Source organism: Coturnix japonica, chromosome 21 (assembly GCF_054131305.1).
Source record: "Coturnix japonica strain WE chromosome 21, WE-NBRP24, whole genome shotgun sequence".
NCBI lineage: Eukaryota > Metazoa > Chordata > Aves > Galliformes > Phasianidae > Coturnix > Coturnix japonica.
This window is the reverse complement of record NC_140683.1, coordinates 7509518-7524969: the sequence shown is the minus strand read 5'-3', so window position 1 is coordinate 7524969 and position 15452 is coordinate 7509518. Positions and strand designations below refer to the sequence as shown.

General features: G+C 48.0%; 2 protein-coding genes across 33 annotated transcripts in view; both read left to right on the top strand.

Moving 5' to 3' along the window:
• The first annotated feature begins 60 nt into the window (after window positions 1-60).
• On the top strand, window positions 61-6542 carry GLE1 (GLE1 RNA export mediator). Of its 2 annotated transcripts, none has more exons than XR_014936303.1 (16): window positions 61-192; window positions 271-486; window positions 751-876; window positions 1029-1177; window positions 1336-1396; window positions 1582-1836; window positions 2013-2241; window positions 2389-2501; window positions 2722-2791; window positions 3118-3260; window positions 3365-3555; window positions 4017-4146; window positions 4339-4443; window positions 4578-4660; window positions 4788-4887; window positions 5526-6542. XR_014936303.1 is itself a non-coding variant. In XM_015879167.3 (16 exons), exons 1-16 carry the CDS (start codon window positions 97-99, stop codon window positions 5592-5594), a joined length of 2100 nt encoding a protein of 699 aa, XP_015734653.2. In that variant the 5' UTR covers window positions 61-96; the 3' UTR covers window positions 5595-6542. The 2 variants fall into 2 exon arrangements, 1 of the variants encoding a protein (XP_015734653.2); XM_015879167.3 differs by having other exon boundaries at window positions 4824-4887.
• A 1801-nt stretch (window positions 6543-8343) lies between these two features.
• Window positions 8344-15452, top strand: part of SPTAN1 (spectrin alpha, non-erythrocytic 1) — a 43606-nt gene continuing 36497 nt past the window's right edge. For 21 of the 31 annotated variants that reach the window (XM_015878942.2, XM_015878941.2, XM_015878937.2 and 18 more), the window contains exons 1-2: window positions 8344-8396; window positions 10856-10906. In XM_015878942.2, the coding sequence (XP_015734428.1) occupies window positions 10874-10906 (33 nt within the window). In that variant the 5' untranslated portion in view covers window positions 8344-8396; window positions 10856-10873. Of the gene's footprint in view, window positions 8397-9759; window positions 9858-10855; window positions 10907-15452 lie in introns of all 31 variants that reach the window. The other 10 variants (XM_085521382.1, XM_085521380.1, XM_085521375.1 and 7 more) reach the window with 3 other exon arrangements.

Genomic DNA, 15452 nt, shown 5'->3' with positions numbered 1-15452 from the left:
GGCCGCCAGGGGGCGATGGCGGCGCGGCTGGGGAAGCGGAAGTCGCTGTGCGCCCAGCGGGATGACGGCGCGGCCTATGAAGGCTCCGGGTCGGCCATGCAGGGCAGGGATCTGCGATGGGAGACGCTGGAAGCGCTGCGAGCGTCCAGCAAAGGGCGGCTCAAATACTGCCGGCACTCGGACAGGGACGAGGTGGGTGAGGCTGCTGGGGGATGGCGGAGCCCGTCCCGGCCGTGCGTTACCGTTACCTTGCCGATCCGTTCTCCGCAGGACATCTTGGAGGGATGCATCTCCCCTCTGATGCTGACCTCGTACGCCGGGTGGGTCCTGGACAAGATGGCCGGTTCGGCGGCCCAGACAGCGGCACCGCCCGGTTCTGCACCCAAAGGTGCCGCTCCGCGATCAGATCCGGCGGCTGAGAAGAGCTCGGAGTCCGGCTGCGAGGAGGGGCAGGGATCCGCAGCTGCAGCGAGGAGCCAAACCAAGGTAACTCTAATTACTGAGAGCTGCTGATGCGTTTTGTGTTGTGCTCCATTAATGTGCGGGGCAAAGGCTGCTCCGCTCCAGCTCTATGTATCATAACCGGGGTGATAAAGTGGGTACAAAGAGCATCGTTCCCTTTGATGGAAAGGAGGGAGGCTGGCAGGGAGGCTGAGCTGTGGGGCTGTGAGGTTGGTGAAGCCCTGATGAATGTTGGTAGCTCTGTGTTGGAGGGGCAGTCACTGATCCCACCTTGTGCCGGCTCTGCAGGGACACAACGATCCCGCTGTGCTGGAGGTGAATGTCGAAGTCCTTCCCATCCCTCCCGTATCTAAAATGGCGAAAGTTGAAGGCTGCATTCAGATGTATGAGGAGATATACAGGATGAAGGGAAGGGTAAGTAGAAATAAAAGCATGACTGAGCCTAAACCACTGTGTGGGATATTGGTGTAGGACAGCGTCACACAGATCACATCGCTGGCTCTGGGTGGCTTTATGTGTGTTTCCTTGGTGTGAATTGGGCTGCTCCATGGAGGTGCATCCTGCAGGAGAGGCTGCGGCAGCGGCAGGAGCAGCAGGAGCAGATGGTGAGAGCAGCGTACGACATGGCGAGGGAACAGCTGAAACGCTTCGATGAGATGAAGGAGCTGAAGCGGCGTCAGGAGATCCAGGAACTGCGGGAAGTGATGGAGAAGAGGTGAGAGCGACTCCGGTATCCTCGGGATGTTATAATGTTTAATCAAAGGGGGGTTAATGCTTGACAACGCTTGTATTGTACTGTGTGGGGGTGTATATGCGTGTTTGTGTTTCCTTGCTCGTGTCTTTAATGGAGTGCTTTTGCTGTGCCTGTTTTAGTTTGAAGGAAACTCAGGGACAGCAAGAGAAGCTGAAAGAGGAGCATCGGCACAGAGCAAAGGTGTGTGATAGTTCTTATCAGACAGTTTGTAAGTCATTGCTATTCCAGGCTCTGTAGTACTTCTATGGGGGGAAATCAGACCATAACTGGTGTAAAATGGTGGCATTTTTGTGCATCTTCATTTCCTTGAGGCAGGAAGGTCCCCAAAGCTGCCCTTACTGAACTTTGCCTCTTCCTCTCTCCAGATACTGAACCTAAAGCTGCGCGAGGCAGAGCAGCAGAGGCAGCGCCAGGAGGAGCAGGAGCGGCTGCGTAGGGAAGAAGGCCAGGAAAGATTACGTCGCCTTTATTCCATTCAGGAGGAACTGCTGCAGCTGAACCAGCAGATCGATCCCAATTACAAGCACAAGGACTTGCCAAAAATTGACCTTTCTGCATATAGCAATCGAGGCAACCAGATCTGTGGGCTGGTGTCAGAGCTCATCCGAACCACGAGTGAGGTAGGGAGTTGTTCTTCCTTTTGCTTGTCCCTTCTTAAAGCTTCCCACTGTTCTCTTCCAAAGCAGCTTATTCAAACATAGCCCAGCACTTCAAGGCTCTGGGCTCTTTGATGTAGCAGTCTACATATAGCAGAACCAATGGCTGATGCTACGTTGCCTTCTCTGTCTCTTGATAGAGAGGTTTCCCTTCCCAACTGGATGTGGCCAATACCGAACAAGCCCTGAAGGAAATGCGAGGGCTGGTCTCCAACATGCAGCAGGAAATCGCTGCAGCAGTGGAAGAAAAGAAGAGGAGAGATGAGCAGGAAAAGAAACAGAAGCAGGAGGAGTTACTGAAGAAGCAACAGGCAGAAGCTCAGACTCCTGCCCCTGCACAGCCAGCGGGAGGGAAGCAGCAGAAGGACGGTTGGCTGGGCTTTATTTTCTCTCCTTATCCTCCTTTTCTGTTTCTGGTCTATTTTACTGTTTAGCCAGATGTTATTTTGGAATGTTATTCTTGTGACAACACAACTTATCTAACTTTTCCAATTGTTGTTGTTTTTTTTTACATAGCACTTTCAGTTAAGGCAGGGGAAGACACTATGAAACGGTACCAACAGCTTCAAGATGCTGCAGCCCAGTGTGCTGCTGCATTCAGTGCAATGAGCAGCTCCAAAGACAGCGAGGTACGAACAATGATAACACTGCTGAAGGGTGGTTATCTTCCTCTCCTGTAGATAAGAGGGAGCTTTCATTAGCACAGTTTCCAACAGCAGCCTCTGCTCAGTGTGCTGGTTCACACTGTGGTGTCACTGAAGGCGTTTCAGCCTTGGTCAGCCCTCTTGCTCTGTGAAGGTTTTCAGAGTGCTGGTGGGGTTTTTAATTGTTGTTGTTGTTCTTCTGCAGGTCAGGAAGATAAGAATGGAACTGCAGAAAGCTGTTACCATCCCTGTGAGCCAGATCTCGACCATTGCAGGTCAGGAAAACGCTAAGAACCCAACTGTAATGAATGCCTTTAGCTGCCGTGATTTTAGTAGGACACCAAGTATCCACAGTTTCTATGATTACCCCTATGAGAGAGAGCTGCTGTAGGAAGCTCCCAATTCTTTGGAGCACAGCATTGCTCATGGTTTTCAAGTGTGTCAGTTCCTTCAGACACACCTTGTTTCATCACGGTTCAGTTTCTTTAATCACAGCAGTTGGAGGAGCCTCGTTCTTCAGGGCGCAGATCTGTTGATGGGATCTGATTAAGGCTTTTCTGCTTTTTCCTGACCTATCTGTACATCTCTGCTCTATTTACAGGCTCTCAGCTAAGACAGATTTTTGACAAGCTCAATAACTTGCTCTCTGGAAAGCCTGTTCAGAGCGTAGGGGAAACTGTATTGGTGACTCAGCTCCCACAAGGCCTGGATTTTGTTTATTACAAGCTTGCAGAGAAATTTGTGGTGAGGCACTGTTCTCTTTATCGAGCAGATAAATGTAACTGGTGCTTTAGGAAGCTCTTTGGGATGCTGCTGTCCTTCTTTAACTGTTTCTTTCCCCCTTCCAGAAACAAGGAGAAGAAGAGGTTGCTTCTCACCGTGAGTCAGCCTTCCCGATTGCACTGGTGATATCAGGGATCTGGGAAATGCACCCTCGAGTCGGAGAGCTCTTCTTAGCTCACCTGCACAAGGCGTGCCCCTATTCCGTGCCATTCTACCCTGCATACAAGGAGGGGACTTCTATGGAAGAATATCAGAGGTAAATTAATGACTTTAGTTCTTCAGCATCTGCTCTAGAAGGACAAAGAATGCATTCTCCTGAGTGAACTCCACTTCTTCCATCTTTGATTACAAGGCACTGTGCCATGTTGGCAGAGGCTCTGAAGGTTTACTCAGAAGTGTGCAGCCCTGGAGGGTGCTGTGTCCTTTGGAAGTATTTTTAGGGATAATGGATGCTCTTTTGCTTCATCTTCCTTGTCCTCCTCAAATAGCAGATAACAGCCACTGCTTGATATCGGCTGAAATATCCACTGCAGAACCTAAAGATTCTGCACGATATAAACCAGTGGAAAATATTATCCACAATGTAACAATCAGCCTTTGCAATAATTCTTAGTTTTAGAGTATCCCTTATCTCAGCACAGCTGACTTAAAGCTGAGAGCTGCAAAGATTCATGTGAAGCACTGAGTTGTACTAATAATGCAACGTCTCCTATTTAGGACGCTGGGGTATCATGTTCAGGATTCTAAGATGGAAGAGGAAGATCATTTTCTTAAGCGGATGTCAGGACTGATTCGTCTGTACGCTGCTCTCATTCAGCTCCGCTGGCCTTATGGGAACAAACAAGGGGTATGGATGTGTAACAGCACAGTCAGAACTTTGCTACACCTTTACTTTCGCAGTGTTTTCATCACTATGTATCACAGTATGTAAGGCTGTTGTAAAATAACTCTATGAAAGAGAATGGAAGTTAAAAGCAATGTCTTTTTCTAATAGCGTTTTGCATGTTGTGTAGCATTAACTTGTTTTACTGCTTTACAGGCACATCCTCATGGGCTGAACTATGGGTGGTGCTGGCTCGCTCAGATGCTGAACATGGAACCTCTGGTGGTGGTGACAGCCACGCTGCTCTATGATTTCCTGGAGGTCAGTGATGTCGCAGTGTGAGCCCATGTAGCAGCTGATTCTTTCTCATTGATATCAAACAAGGTGATGGAAGGTGTCACGCTGATCTGAGGCCCAGGTCTGCAATGTGATCTTTGTGTGTTTCCATACCGCAGGTGTGTGGCAATGCTCTGATGAAACAATACCACGTTCAGTTCTGGAAGCTGTTGTTGCTGATGCAAGAAGACTACATCCCACGGTACGATGGTTGTGTTCGGATGGGAAATAGTCCCGCTCTTCACCTTTGAGTGCTTGCTTTTAAGAGACTCTTCCACCTTTTCCCATCTCTGACATTCGCTCTCTATCTGCTTGTAAATCAAACTCAGCTGAGTCGGTTTTGAGACACGCTGTTATTCCTGCAGGATTGAAGCAATTACCAACGTTGGACAGAAGGCCTCTTTAACGCGTTTCAAGCAATTCCTGGAGGTAAAACAGCATTTTTCAGTTCTCAAATCATTTTCTTTCCTTTGCTCTGTTCAATATGTGCATCATTCCAATAATGAAGCTGGTGCTGCCAGCAGCACACTTGATAGTCCAGCCTTGTAACTACGGTGTAACCTGGCTGTTGGTCACTGAATTCTCTTAATGATAACTGTGATGTCCGGCATCTCGCTTCCTTCTTACCTCAGGTGTGTTTTTCTCAGTGTTGATATATTCTGATGTAATGGATATTCAGTGAAGGCTGGTGGCAGTGATAGGAGGCGGACAGGTTGGGGAGGGTTGTGCTGAGTCATTTCTAACAGCTGAATTTCAGCAGCAGCTCGCTTGCTTTTGCTGTTGCCCTGATTAGCTGTGTGAGGAAGGAGGTGTCTGGAGCTGCTCTTTGTGCAGCTTTGTGTTTTGCACAGGTTATTTTAGAGGAAGCCTGCAGAACTGTTAAATGCTGCATTTTGTTCTGTGAATTTTGTCTTAAACCGAAGCTATCGCGTTTTAATACACCACAGTTTGCACTTTCATTTCAAACAAACTTCTGTACACTTCATTAACAATACAAGGGATGGCAAACTGAGAGATCTATTTCTTATTCCTTTCCTCACTTTGTTTCGTTGTCTTTTCTCCACCAGGAAAGCCTCCAGAAGAAGGACATCCCGTTACCAAAGGGCTTCCTGCAGCCTTCCTTTTGGAGGTCCTGAATTGCTGCACTCTTCATCCTCCCTGGATATCAATGCTGGCAGAGCTGCTTCTTAAGTGCACGCGTTGGACTGTGATGGACAGGGAGTTCACATTCCATCCATTGGTTTCAGTTTAATAAGAAGTTTATGTTGGACAGAACAGAGTCTCGTTTGATTTGTTGGAAGTGATGGAAGCTGTTCTTTGTGTTTTTATAAGCTTTTGTATAGTAAATTATGGACCACCGAGGATTTTTCCTTTTTTAGAAGTGCAGAAGATGCTTTAAATGCAGCATTTCTGGTTACTAATAGACTTCAGAATTGAAACATTTGCTTGGTGCTGTTCTGTTCACAAAATGAAAATACCTCAAAGCCGTAAGGAGTCTTAACAAGCAATCAATCATGGAAACACTGGGGAGACTTTAAGTTTTATTATTTATTGCATCTCGCTTTTATGATTTGTTTTCAGCTCTGGTGATGCATTTGCATTTTGTTTCTTAGAAACGACATCTTGAGATGGTTGGTGAAAGGTATTTGGCCAATCAGCCTTGACATTTATCTCTGTTGAATGTAACGTTGCTCCAAGTGCTCTTGGTTTAAGAGAGGTTGTAAAAGCTGTGTGTGAATGTAACTCAGTGAGTTCCTGGAGCTACAGAAATGCCTGTTGTCCGCTGAGTGAATGGAAATTAATAGTTATTTTATTAAAAAAAGCAGTGGAAAGATGCATTCCTCGCAGCACTTTGTCCAATGTTCTGCCATCACTTTAGGGGGAGGTGGCACATTGAGTTCCTGCAGTGCTCTGTATCACATCTTACAAGCGCCTTTTAATGTCAGCATATTCATTCCGACTTCATGCTGTTTTTATCAAGTACTGTAATACTTTTATACCAGCGGTGGATTATTCTGAGAATAATTCATTTTTAAATGTCTGTTTGCTATTAAAATATGTATTAACTTTCTCTTTCGTGCTAATCTGAGGCAGCTCATGTCTTTTCTATAGGTGTTGGAGGGAGATGGCAGTAAACCCAATGGCTTCCTTCAGGGTGGATGTGGGTGATGAGGGTGGTAGGAGGTGTCTTTGGTGTGCACTGCTGCTCTTGAACTATTTTGGTGGTTTCCAAGATGAGAAAATCAGCTTCAGAGTTCAGGAAGGCGCTGCATGGTTTTGCACAGGACAACTGCCAATTAAAAGTGTTATTTTTATCAGATAGCTTTTTGATATTCATGAAGGCTTTCAGAATTAGAAGCTGTAAAAAGTGGAGCTGAGTGCTGTACGTTGATGTGAAATGGTTGGGGTTTTTAATGCACAGATCTGAAGTTTTTTTGATAAAAGGTTATAATGAATTATGGTGCACTTGGGCCTTTTTTAAGTACTGAACTTGGACTTGAAAATTGGTAATAAATCCTGTTTGTATTCGGTCTTTGTAAACTGATGCTGGAATTAATTTGGTTAGTGTTACTGGTGGCTGTTGAGTATGATGCAAATCTCCCCCAGTTTCCTTGTATCACATACCAGAGCTGCATCTGAATCGGTACTCTTGAAAATGCTCAAGTCTTTGGTTTCTGTGATAGAACAAGGGGGAATGGTTTGAAACTGAGACAGGGCAGGTTTAGGTTGGATCTTAGGAGGAAGTTTTTCCCCCAGAGGGTGGTGACGCACTGGAACAGGTTGCCCAAGGAGGCTGTGGATGCCCCATCCCTGCAGGCACTCAAAGCCAGGCTGGATGTGGCTCTGGTGGCTGGTGACCCAGTGCAGGTAAGGTCTTGTGCTCACACCAAAATGCTGTTTTCATACACACATTTGAGTCCCAAATGCCAGCATCTCATGTGCAGGCGCTGTGTGTTCAGGACCAGATGCACTAAGATTGCTGTGAGTCACTCTAATCTTCCTTAGAGACAATGGTTCCATGCAGTCGTACGGCTTCTGATGCAACAGTGTTTTTTTCCTTTAAGCACTTAAATAGAAGTGTTATTAACTCACACATCACCGAATCCCCCTCAGTGCTTTGATCTGATGGCGTTCTGCCTATCAAAACCTGAGAGCCTCGGCCAAGCCTTTCTCATGTGTCTATTCCAAACATCTTATTCATCCTAAGGGCTCGTTTTCCTTTGGATTTATGCCTTTAAAAATAGATGGTTTGTGCCAGGTGAGGAGCCTGAGCTGTGGGGAGCCTTGTCAGCTTTTGACACCAGAACGGCAGCCTCCATGGTTCAGACCTTTAATAACGCAGAACTGCTGAGGCTGCTTCGACTTTTATTGATTTTAACAGTGAAATCTGCAGCGGATCTTCAGCCCCTCAGCAGCTCTGCGCCTCAGGAGCAGAAGATGGCCCCGGCGGGGGCTGAGGAGGCAGCAGAGACCCCCATCTCCGCCGTGCTGTGTTGGTATTGTAAATAATTAACGCTGCTGCCCCATTTTGGTTTGTTGGGTTTTTTGTCGTTGGTTTTTCTTTTGTTAATTAATATTATTTTAAGGTTCACTGAAGGGCCACAGAGCGAGTCACCGCCTCCCGCCCGCACCCCGCCCTTTCACTCAGGCATCCCGCCACGCCCTTCGGCTCTTTCCGGAGCCACTCGGCACTTTCCGGAACACTTCGGCTCTGTCCGCATGCGCTCTCTGTCCCTTCTGCTGCTCTCGGGTGGGTGGGGCCCTCCCTTCCCCCGCCGATTTTTTCCGAACCCCTTCGGCACTTTCCGCCACTCGGGAGCCCGTTCTGCGGCGCTGACGTCATCTCCTGTCGCAGTATAAAAGGCGGCGCCGGCGGCGCGCGGTGTCCGTAGCGGAGGGGCGGCGGGCGCGGTGGAGGCGGACTGCGTGAGGAGCCGGTGAGGCGGCGGGCTGAGGCGGGCGGGCGGCTTCCTCCGCTTCACTTGGAGCGAGCAGAGCCCGCTCCAGCGCTGTGGGGACAGGGGTGCGCTCCCCTCAGCCGCGGGGAGGCCTCTGAGCGCTGTCCCTGTAGGGATCTCAGCGCGTTCCGTGCACGGAGGGGGGAGAAGGGGGGATAAAGGATAAAGGGCGAGCAGGGAGCCGCGAGATCCGACCGGGAGGGCTCGGCCGAGGGCAGGAATTCCATTCAGAGCCCCGGGGAGGGGAGGGGAGGGGACGGGCGGTGACAGGCGGCCCCGCCGGCAGCAATGGCTTCCACAGCGCCCGCCAAGGTCAGCGGCTGAGGGGAGCGAGGGGCGGCAGCTCAATGCGGGCACTGCGGCACCACAGGGCCCGATCCTCGTCTGGCAGCCTCTTTGTGTTAAAAAAAGGGGAAAAAACAACAACCAGAAATACAGTTGTTGGTTTTTTTTTCCCCTTCTGTTAAGGTTTCAGTGGTTGGTGCCTCGGTAGGTGAGATCTGTACACGAAGGGCTGAACGGAGCTGTGTGCAATCCACTGCAGCTCCCTGCTGGGTGTGGGGATGGATGATGGATGGATGGATGGATGGATGGATGGATGGATGGATGGAGGGATGGATGGCAGTGTGTGTGCCCTGCCATCCGCACTGCACTGTGTGTGTGGGCTCTGAGCTGCAGTTGTCTGGAGATGGCAAATGAACGCATCAGGGAAGGGAAAAAACAACAACAAACCCCAACCTGCCTGAAATGCTTCTGTATCTATCTGGCAAAGAAAACATCGTATCTGTTTTCTTCTGGCATTGTGCTTGGAGCCAAGTGCCAGAAGATTCCAAAGGCTGGGTTCCATGGATGGCCTTGCTCACAGGCTCCATTCTTTAATATACATTTCTATTTCCAAAGCTATGGTTAAATTGCCATGTACGACTCATTCCCATTGCCTTGAAATGCACCTAACGATGGGTTGTGGTTGTTTGTGCTGAACTGGTTATAAATAATGAACAAAAGGTTGGAAATAGGGCGCGCTGTGCTGCATTGCGTGCAGGGTCTGAGTGCAGCAGTGCAAGTGCTGGCAGCAAAGGAGCAGGTTCCCTTGTTTGCATTGAATTGTTTATTTCTGTCACTGCTTGGGGGTGGGAGAAACTCCATCTGAATGCACTGGGATGAAACTGCATCTGTAAGATCACATCTAGGGGTGATGCTTCCTTGAGGTCCATGGTGAATGGAGTTGGACAGATGTATGTGTAATATCAAAGTAACAATCATAACAAGGATATCAGAAGGTGAGGGCTGTCTCTTTAAGCTGTCTTTTTAAGCCATCTTTGCATGTTTTTCTCCTGCACAGGAGGAGGAAGGCAGGAGGAGCCGTGCATCTCCTAAGGCAGGGTGGTACCTCGCTGTGAAATCCCTGTTTCTCAACTATTACACACGTAGCTCATCCTGGTAACTCAATGCAAATAGCTCAGTGTCACTGTCGGCTTGTTTTTATCCACATCATGTATTTATGGCACGCAGTTGTGTGCTTCAGAAATACATTGCTTTCTGATGTGAAATGGATCGCTCCCCTTGCGTTGGAAGAAATGACACCAATTCCTCCCTTTTCTCTCCTGCGTGTTCATGTAGTGTGGGAGTCTGTTTGTTCCATTTGGCCCTGGAGTGTAGGCAGCAGAAGAATGGGGTGGAGCAGACTGCAGATGCTGCTGGTGGGGATTGCCAAGCATAGCCCGGCGATATTGCTGATCAAACGGGTGGCAGGCTGCCTTCCCTGCTGACACCGATCCGTGCTCAGCTATGCAGATGCCATGGGAGATATGCAGTGGCTTCAGCGAGCACAAAGACAGCAAACTGCGCTTGTCTGTGGGCTGCTCCAGGGACTGCAGTGTGTACTCATAGGGAAAATAGAGCTGGGAGCAGCAGGGCAGCTTTCAGCTGGAAATGTATTGGATTAGATATACTTAACAGCTACATAATGAGCCATCTCAAGAAGTATCTCCTGCTGCAACTGTTGGTGTTTTCATTTTCCAACTGTGGCAATTGGAATGAAATATCTTTGGAGTTATTTGAGACCTCGTTGTGTTTGTGCCTTGAAATTAAGCCACCCCATTTGATTACTGTGTCACAAGGAGCGTCATTTGCCAAGTCCAGAGAACTTCCTTTAGTGTCTGTTTTGACCTTCAGATTATGGCAGGGCTTGGTTTGTCTCAGTTAACCAGAAAGGTTAGCACTGACCGCATTAACTCTTCCTGCTGGTGATGGTAACCTGTTTGCATGGGGGTTCTGCTGCCTTGTGGAACACTGAACTGCTGTGTGTGGCACAGAACCAAGGGGGAAGCGTGTGATGTGTGCTGTGATGGGGTTTGTGTTTTAGAAGACAAGAACAAAGCCATGTCCTTGCACTCATAGTGAGCTGAATGTTATCTCGCTCTCCCCCTCCCTTTTAGACTCTGCATTCCTCCATCATGTTGTCATCGTTTCGTAAAGTCAAAGTCCAGGTATTGCTACGTAATGCATGTGCTGCTGTCGCCATACTTGCCTGCCTTTATTGCAGTGACCTGTCTGTAACAAAACCCCATTGGTTTGAGAGTTTGTATGACATAGCAAATGCTTTATTTGTACTTCTCTGTTCATTCTCATCTGGCTTTCCCTTAATACTTTGAGTTTCCTAATTTCTACGATGCATGATGTGTGAACACCTTGTAGTTCAGTATAATTGGCTGTTGCTGTGGATTAATTTTCCAAGAGCTCCTTGTTTTAGAGGATTCTTGTGCGATGTCTCTTTAGCCGTCTGGAAATCAATGATGGATTTACATCACAGCACATTGTACGTTTAAAGTCAGTTCTGGTTCCTATTAGATCCACTCACACAGACGTACAGCCCACGCATTGCGCTCTCACTGTCCGTCTGTGCTGTTTGCAGTTTGGAGATGGTAAAACGGGGGCCAAACTGACACAGCAGCCAGGTTCTATCTGGAAATGAGTCAGGTGAATGTCTGTGCTGGGATTAGCATTATAATGAAGAACTGACAGGAACGGAGCATGCTGGGGGAGTTATGTAACATCCCATTACCTGTCGCCCTGCGGTTCTGCAGTGCGGTTGGGGTGCTGTGCTGTGTTGGAGCAGTGCTGCACTGACACCAAAAGCAGAGCAACCCAGTTCTGCATCAAGGCACCAAATTCAGAGCAGCAGTTCAGCCCTGTTCTGCAGCTTCACTGGTTTGGCTGCAGAATGAGAAAGTTAACATGCCTATAAATGAGCAGGTCTTTAATTGCCGTGCAGGTTTTGAAACATGGGTGGCTGTACACAAGCCCTCATCAGCCCGTGTTGGTGCATTTGCAGCCTGCCTTAGTTCAAACACAAAGTAGACCTTTTTTCTGTGTCCCTGCAATGCAAACTTAATGTGTCCCCAGAGTTAGGACGTTCCCTGTGCTGCAGTTGGTCTGTGTGATCCTACAGCCCTGCATGGCAGCTCCAGCACATGTTGGGCTTCATGCTGCAGCACCTGGCTTGGCTGTGCAGTCCTTGGCTGACCCACGTTGGTAGCCAGGAGCATTGGGGTTCTGCTGCATTCTGCCTTTGGCACTTCTCTATTTTCTAGATTTAAATTAATAGCAAGCTAAATGACTGAGCATTAATTATCCCTCGTTTGCATTTAAGATCTGCAGCATGGTGTGTATGATGGACACCTTACTTCTAGGTGCACCCACTGCGCCATAGCCCTGGCAGCAGCAGGCAGGGTGATTCCTTTCTATGAGTAAAGCCACGGGGTGATTGGATCCCATGGAAGCAGTGATGGTGTCCCCATGGCTTGGGGCTGCATCGCCAAGTGAGACACAGCACAGAACCTTGCAGTGCTGCTGCTGGGGTCACCAGTGCTGGGTGCATGATCTCTATATAGTGATATCTGATTGCTTTTCAAGTACGGTGGTTTTTGTCTTTCAACTTTGTGTAGCTGTTTGGAAAAAGCTGCCAAAATCTGCTGTGCAGCGCTCAGTGTAGTTTGCATTGGAGTTTTTCAATCCCTGAAACCACATTTAGGTCAGGAAAACGCTGACCTCTGCCCTGCCAGCATTGCTGTCATTCCTGCTGAGCCCACCTCGCTGCCTCCCCCACCCCAGCACTATTGCTGATATGCAATGCTGATGATGCTCAGTGTGCAGAACGGGGCAAGCTGGCCATTTTGGCCTGTAGGAGGAGAGCAATGACTTCACTTGTTCTTGTTTGGTTGGTTTTTTTTTGCTCTTAAATCTGCTTTATTATTTATTTATTTATTTTTGAGTACCACTGCAGCAGTGCGGCGTGACGGAGCATTTTGGGCTGCCCTTTAGCTAACCATGAGCCAATCAGTGACTTTCCAAGTGCAGTCTCACAGCACACGGACAGAACGGCGGATACTCTCAGGGGAGCAAGGCCTGATTCAGAGCCACGTCCTGCAGCATGAGGAGCACACTGCACCCCCAGCGTGGCCTCCCGCAGCCTGTCTCTATGCAGCTTATCAGCCTGTGCAGGCACTGCAGGGTGGGGCTGCAGGCTGGGGGGGGGTCAGCTGGCTGCGGGGTGAGCTGTGCTTCTCATAGAGCTTCTGTTCATCCCATCTGCTGTCGGGCGTGCAGAGGTGTGCTGGAGGGGAGGCCTCTGCATGGTTTGAGTTGGGAGAATCTTAAGAATCGTCTGGTTCCAGCTCCTGCTGTGGGCACAGCCCCCACTGCCCAGGGCCCCATTATGGCCTTGGGCACCTCTGCCAGGACCTCAGTGCCCTCAGAGTGAACAATTTCTTCCAAACACCTAACCCTACACTTCTTTAGCTTAAAGTCATTACTGCTTGTCCTGTCACTGCACCCTCCCTTCCCACATTCCCTGCACTATAAGGTTTCCCTGGAGCCTTTTCTTCTCTGGGCTGAAATGCAGATGGTGCACTGAACCAAAAAGCCTTGGAACCATCTCACTCGGTCCCTTGGCACTGAGGGGTGGTGTTCTGCAGCATCCATGACTTCAGAGCACAGAGTTCCCCAGCAACTGCTGATCGTGTTCTGGCACCATCTCGCCTTGCTGACGTCAGCTATCTGCTGCAGGAAAGAACAGTCTATTATTGCTAGAGCAAAGCACTTCTTTTACAATGGACTAGCTCGACTTGCTGTAGTTATAAAGGGAGCCTTTCTTTTGATGGATCCCAGCAAAAAGAGGAGCCAGATTGCATAACTGGTGTGCTGAGAGGCAAACCAGCCACTGGCCTAAATTGCATTGGGGCTTCTTTTATTTTAATGAAGATTAATTTAGTGATCTAACTAGCTTCAGCAATTTAATATTTTAATTATTTAATAGAATAACAATTTAAAGTAATTTGAGGTCATTTGGGCTGCGGAGGTTACTGATATATAAGCTGACAGTTGGTCTGGCATTGTATGTGTGGTGTTCTGAAACATAATGAGGGTTCTGTTTTGTCCTGGTGATGCCCTTATCCACAAGGAGTGGTCCATTGGGGTTAGGCTGACTGCCCCTTTGTTATTGCTGAATTCAGTTTCAAAATGGAAAACGGAAACAAGAAAGAGTTGTTGGAGTTGCTACACAATGTAGCAGCTCGGGGAAGGAAGTTACTGCTAAAAACTTCCTCTGATTTTTCTGGCTTGCTTCCTAGAGGGGAAAGACAGTCTGAAGCAGCCCTTCATACAGCTGTCTTCTGCAAGAGATGACCCATAGCTGGCCTCCAGCTATATTTGGGGTTTGATCTTTTAAAGCTCAGATATACCAATCCAGTGGAGCTTTTGGTCCCCCTGCAGTGACCCCCAAGCTTCATTGCTGCCATTCAGCCTCCACAGCCCATTTGTTCCACACCCCTCTTAACAGCAGAACAGCCACACCTGGAAGAGAGAGCAGAGCTGAGCTTTCCTTCCTTCCTTCCTTGAACTGCTGCATTGCAGCTGAGTTCAGAGTTTGCCAGGTAACAGCTGCTGTGACACAGCAGTGCTGGGCAGGGGGCTCTGCCCCACTGCAAGTGCCTGGAATGCACACAGCAAACACAGCCATGCAGATACTGTTCCAAATTGGTGAGTTTCTCATGTCATTATGCAAGATATGCATCTAGTTAAAGCATGCAGCTATAGCTAGTGCCTAAAGAACTTAATTTTGTATTTAACAGCATATTTCAGAGGTTGCCTGTGTCTTTCCATGCAGTTTTACACTTTCTCTTCCACTTCTTATTTTGTAGGATTGATGGGAGGTAGGTTTAGTTTGATGCTTACAGCATTTATAATTAAAGCATTAACCAAGCTGTACATGTGAACACTTGTACATCCAGACATTAATTGCATAATTGCTCAAGCACTGATTGTTTGTTGCAACAGCTGCTTGATACGCATAGCAAGTTGTCAAAAGAGCATGTAAGTACCCAAACTCTTTGACAGTAATGGTACTTCTTCATTTGTGTCACACTTCTATTGTAATGCACGGGTTCCTTACTGAAAATCACTGCTTTCTGAAAGCTTAGGAACTGAGAAGTAAAGGTGATTGCAAATACAAAATACTCCTTCAATTCCTTCAAATTACAACATCAGATCTGTGAAACGGAGCCTGAGCCTCTGGGTTGGCTTTTGCAGATGTGTGTAAGGCATGGCAGGGTGGGTTTATGGCTGTTTATTGAGAGAGCAGGGTGGCTGTGTCACACACACACACTCGTGTGTATCAACATATGCATGTATAATCCCTGTGTATGTGTCTGTATGCATATAGATGTACTTATGTGGGTTAGTTAGCTGTTCTGTGAGGAACAGTGTTAAACATCATTACTGAAGCTTATCTCTATTCGGTATTTTAACTAAATAAAGTTTTCATGTTGTCCAGGAAAGATCTGATGTTTATATATCTACACGTGGACATATGTATGTATACACACATATATGCATAAGTGCACACTGACATGTTCCTGAAGCACCCTTTTACAATCTATTCCATGCTTGCATGGTGAGATGTGGGTAGCATGGCCTTTGTACTGCTGGGCAGGCAGTGGCAGCCATAGCTTTCCAAGACAAGCAGATGTTTAATGC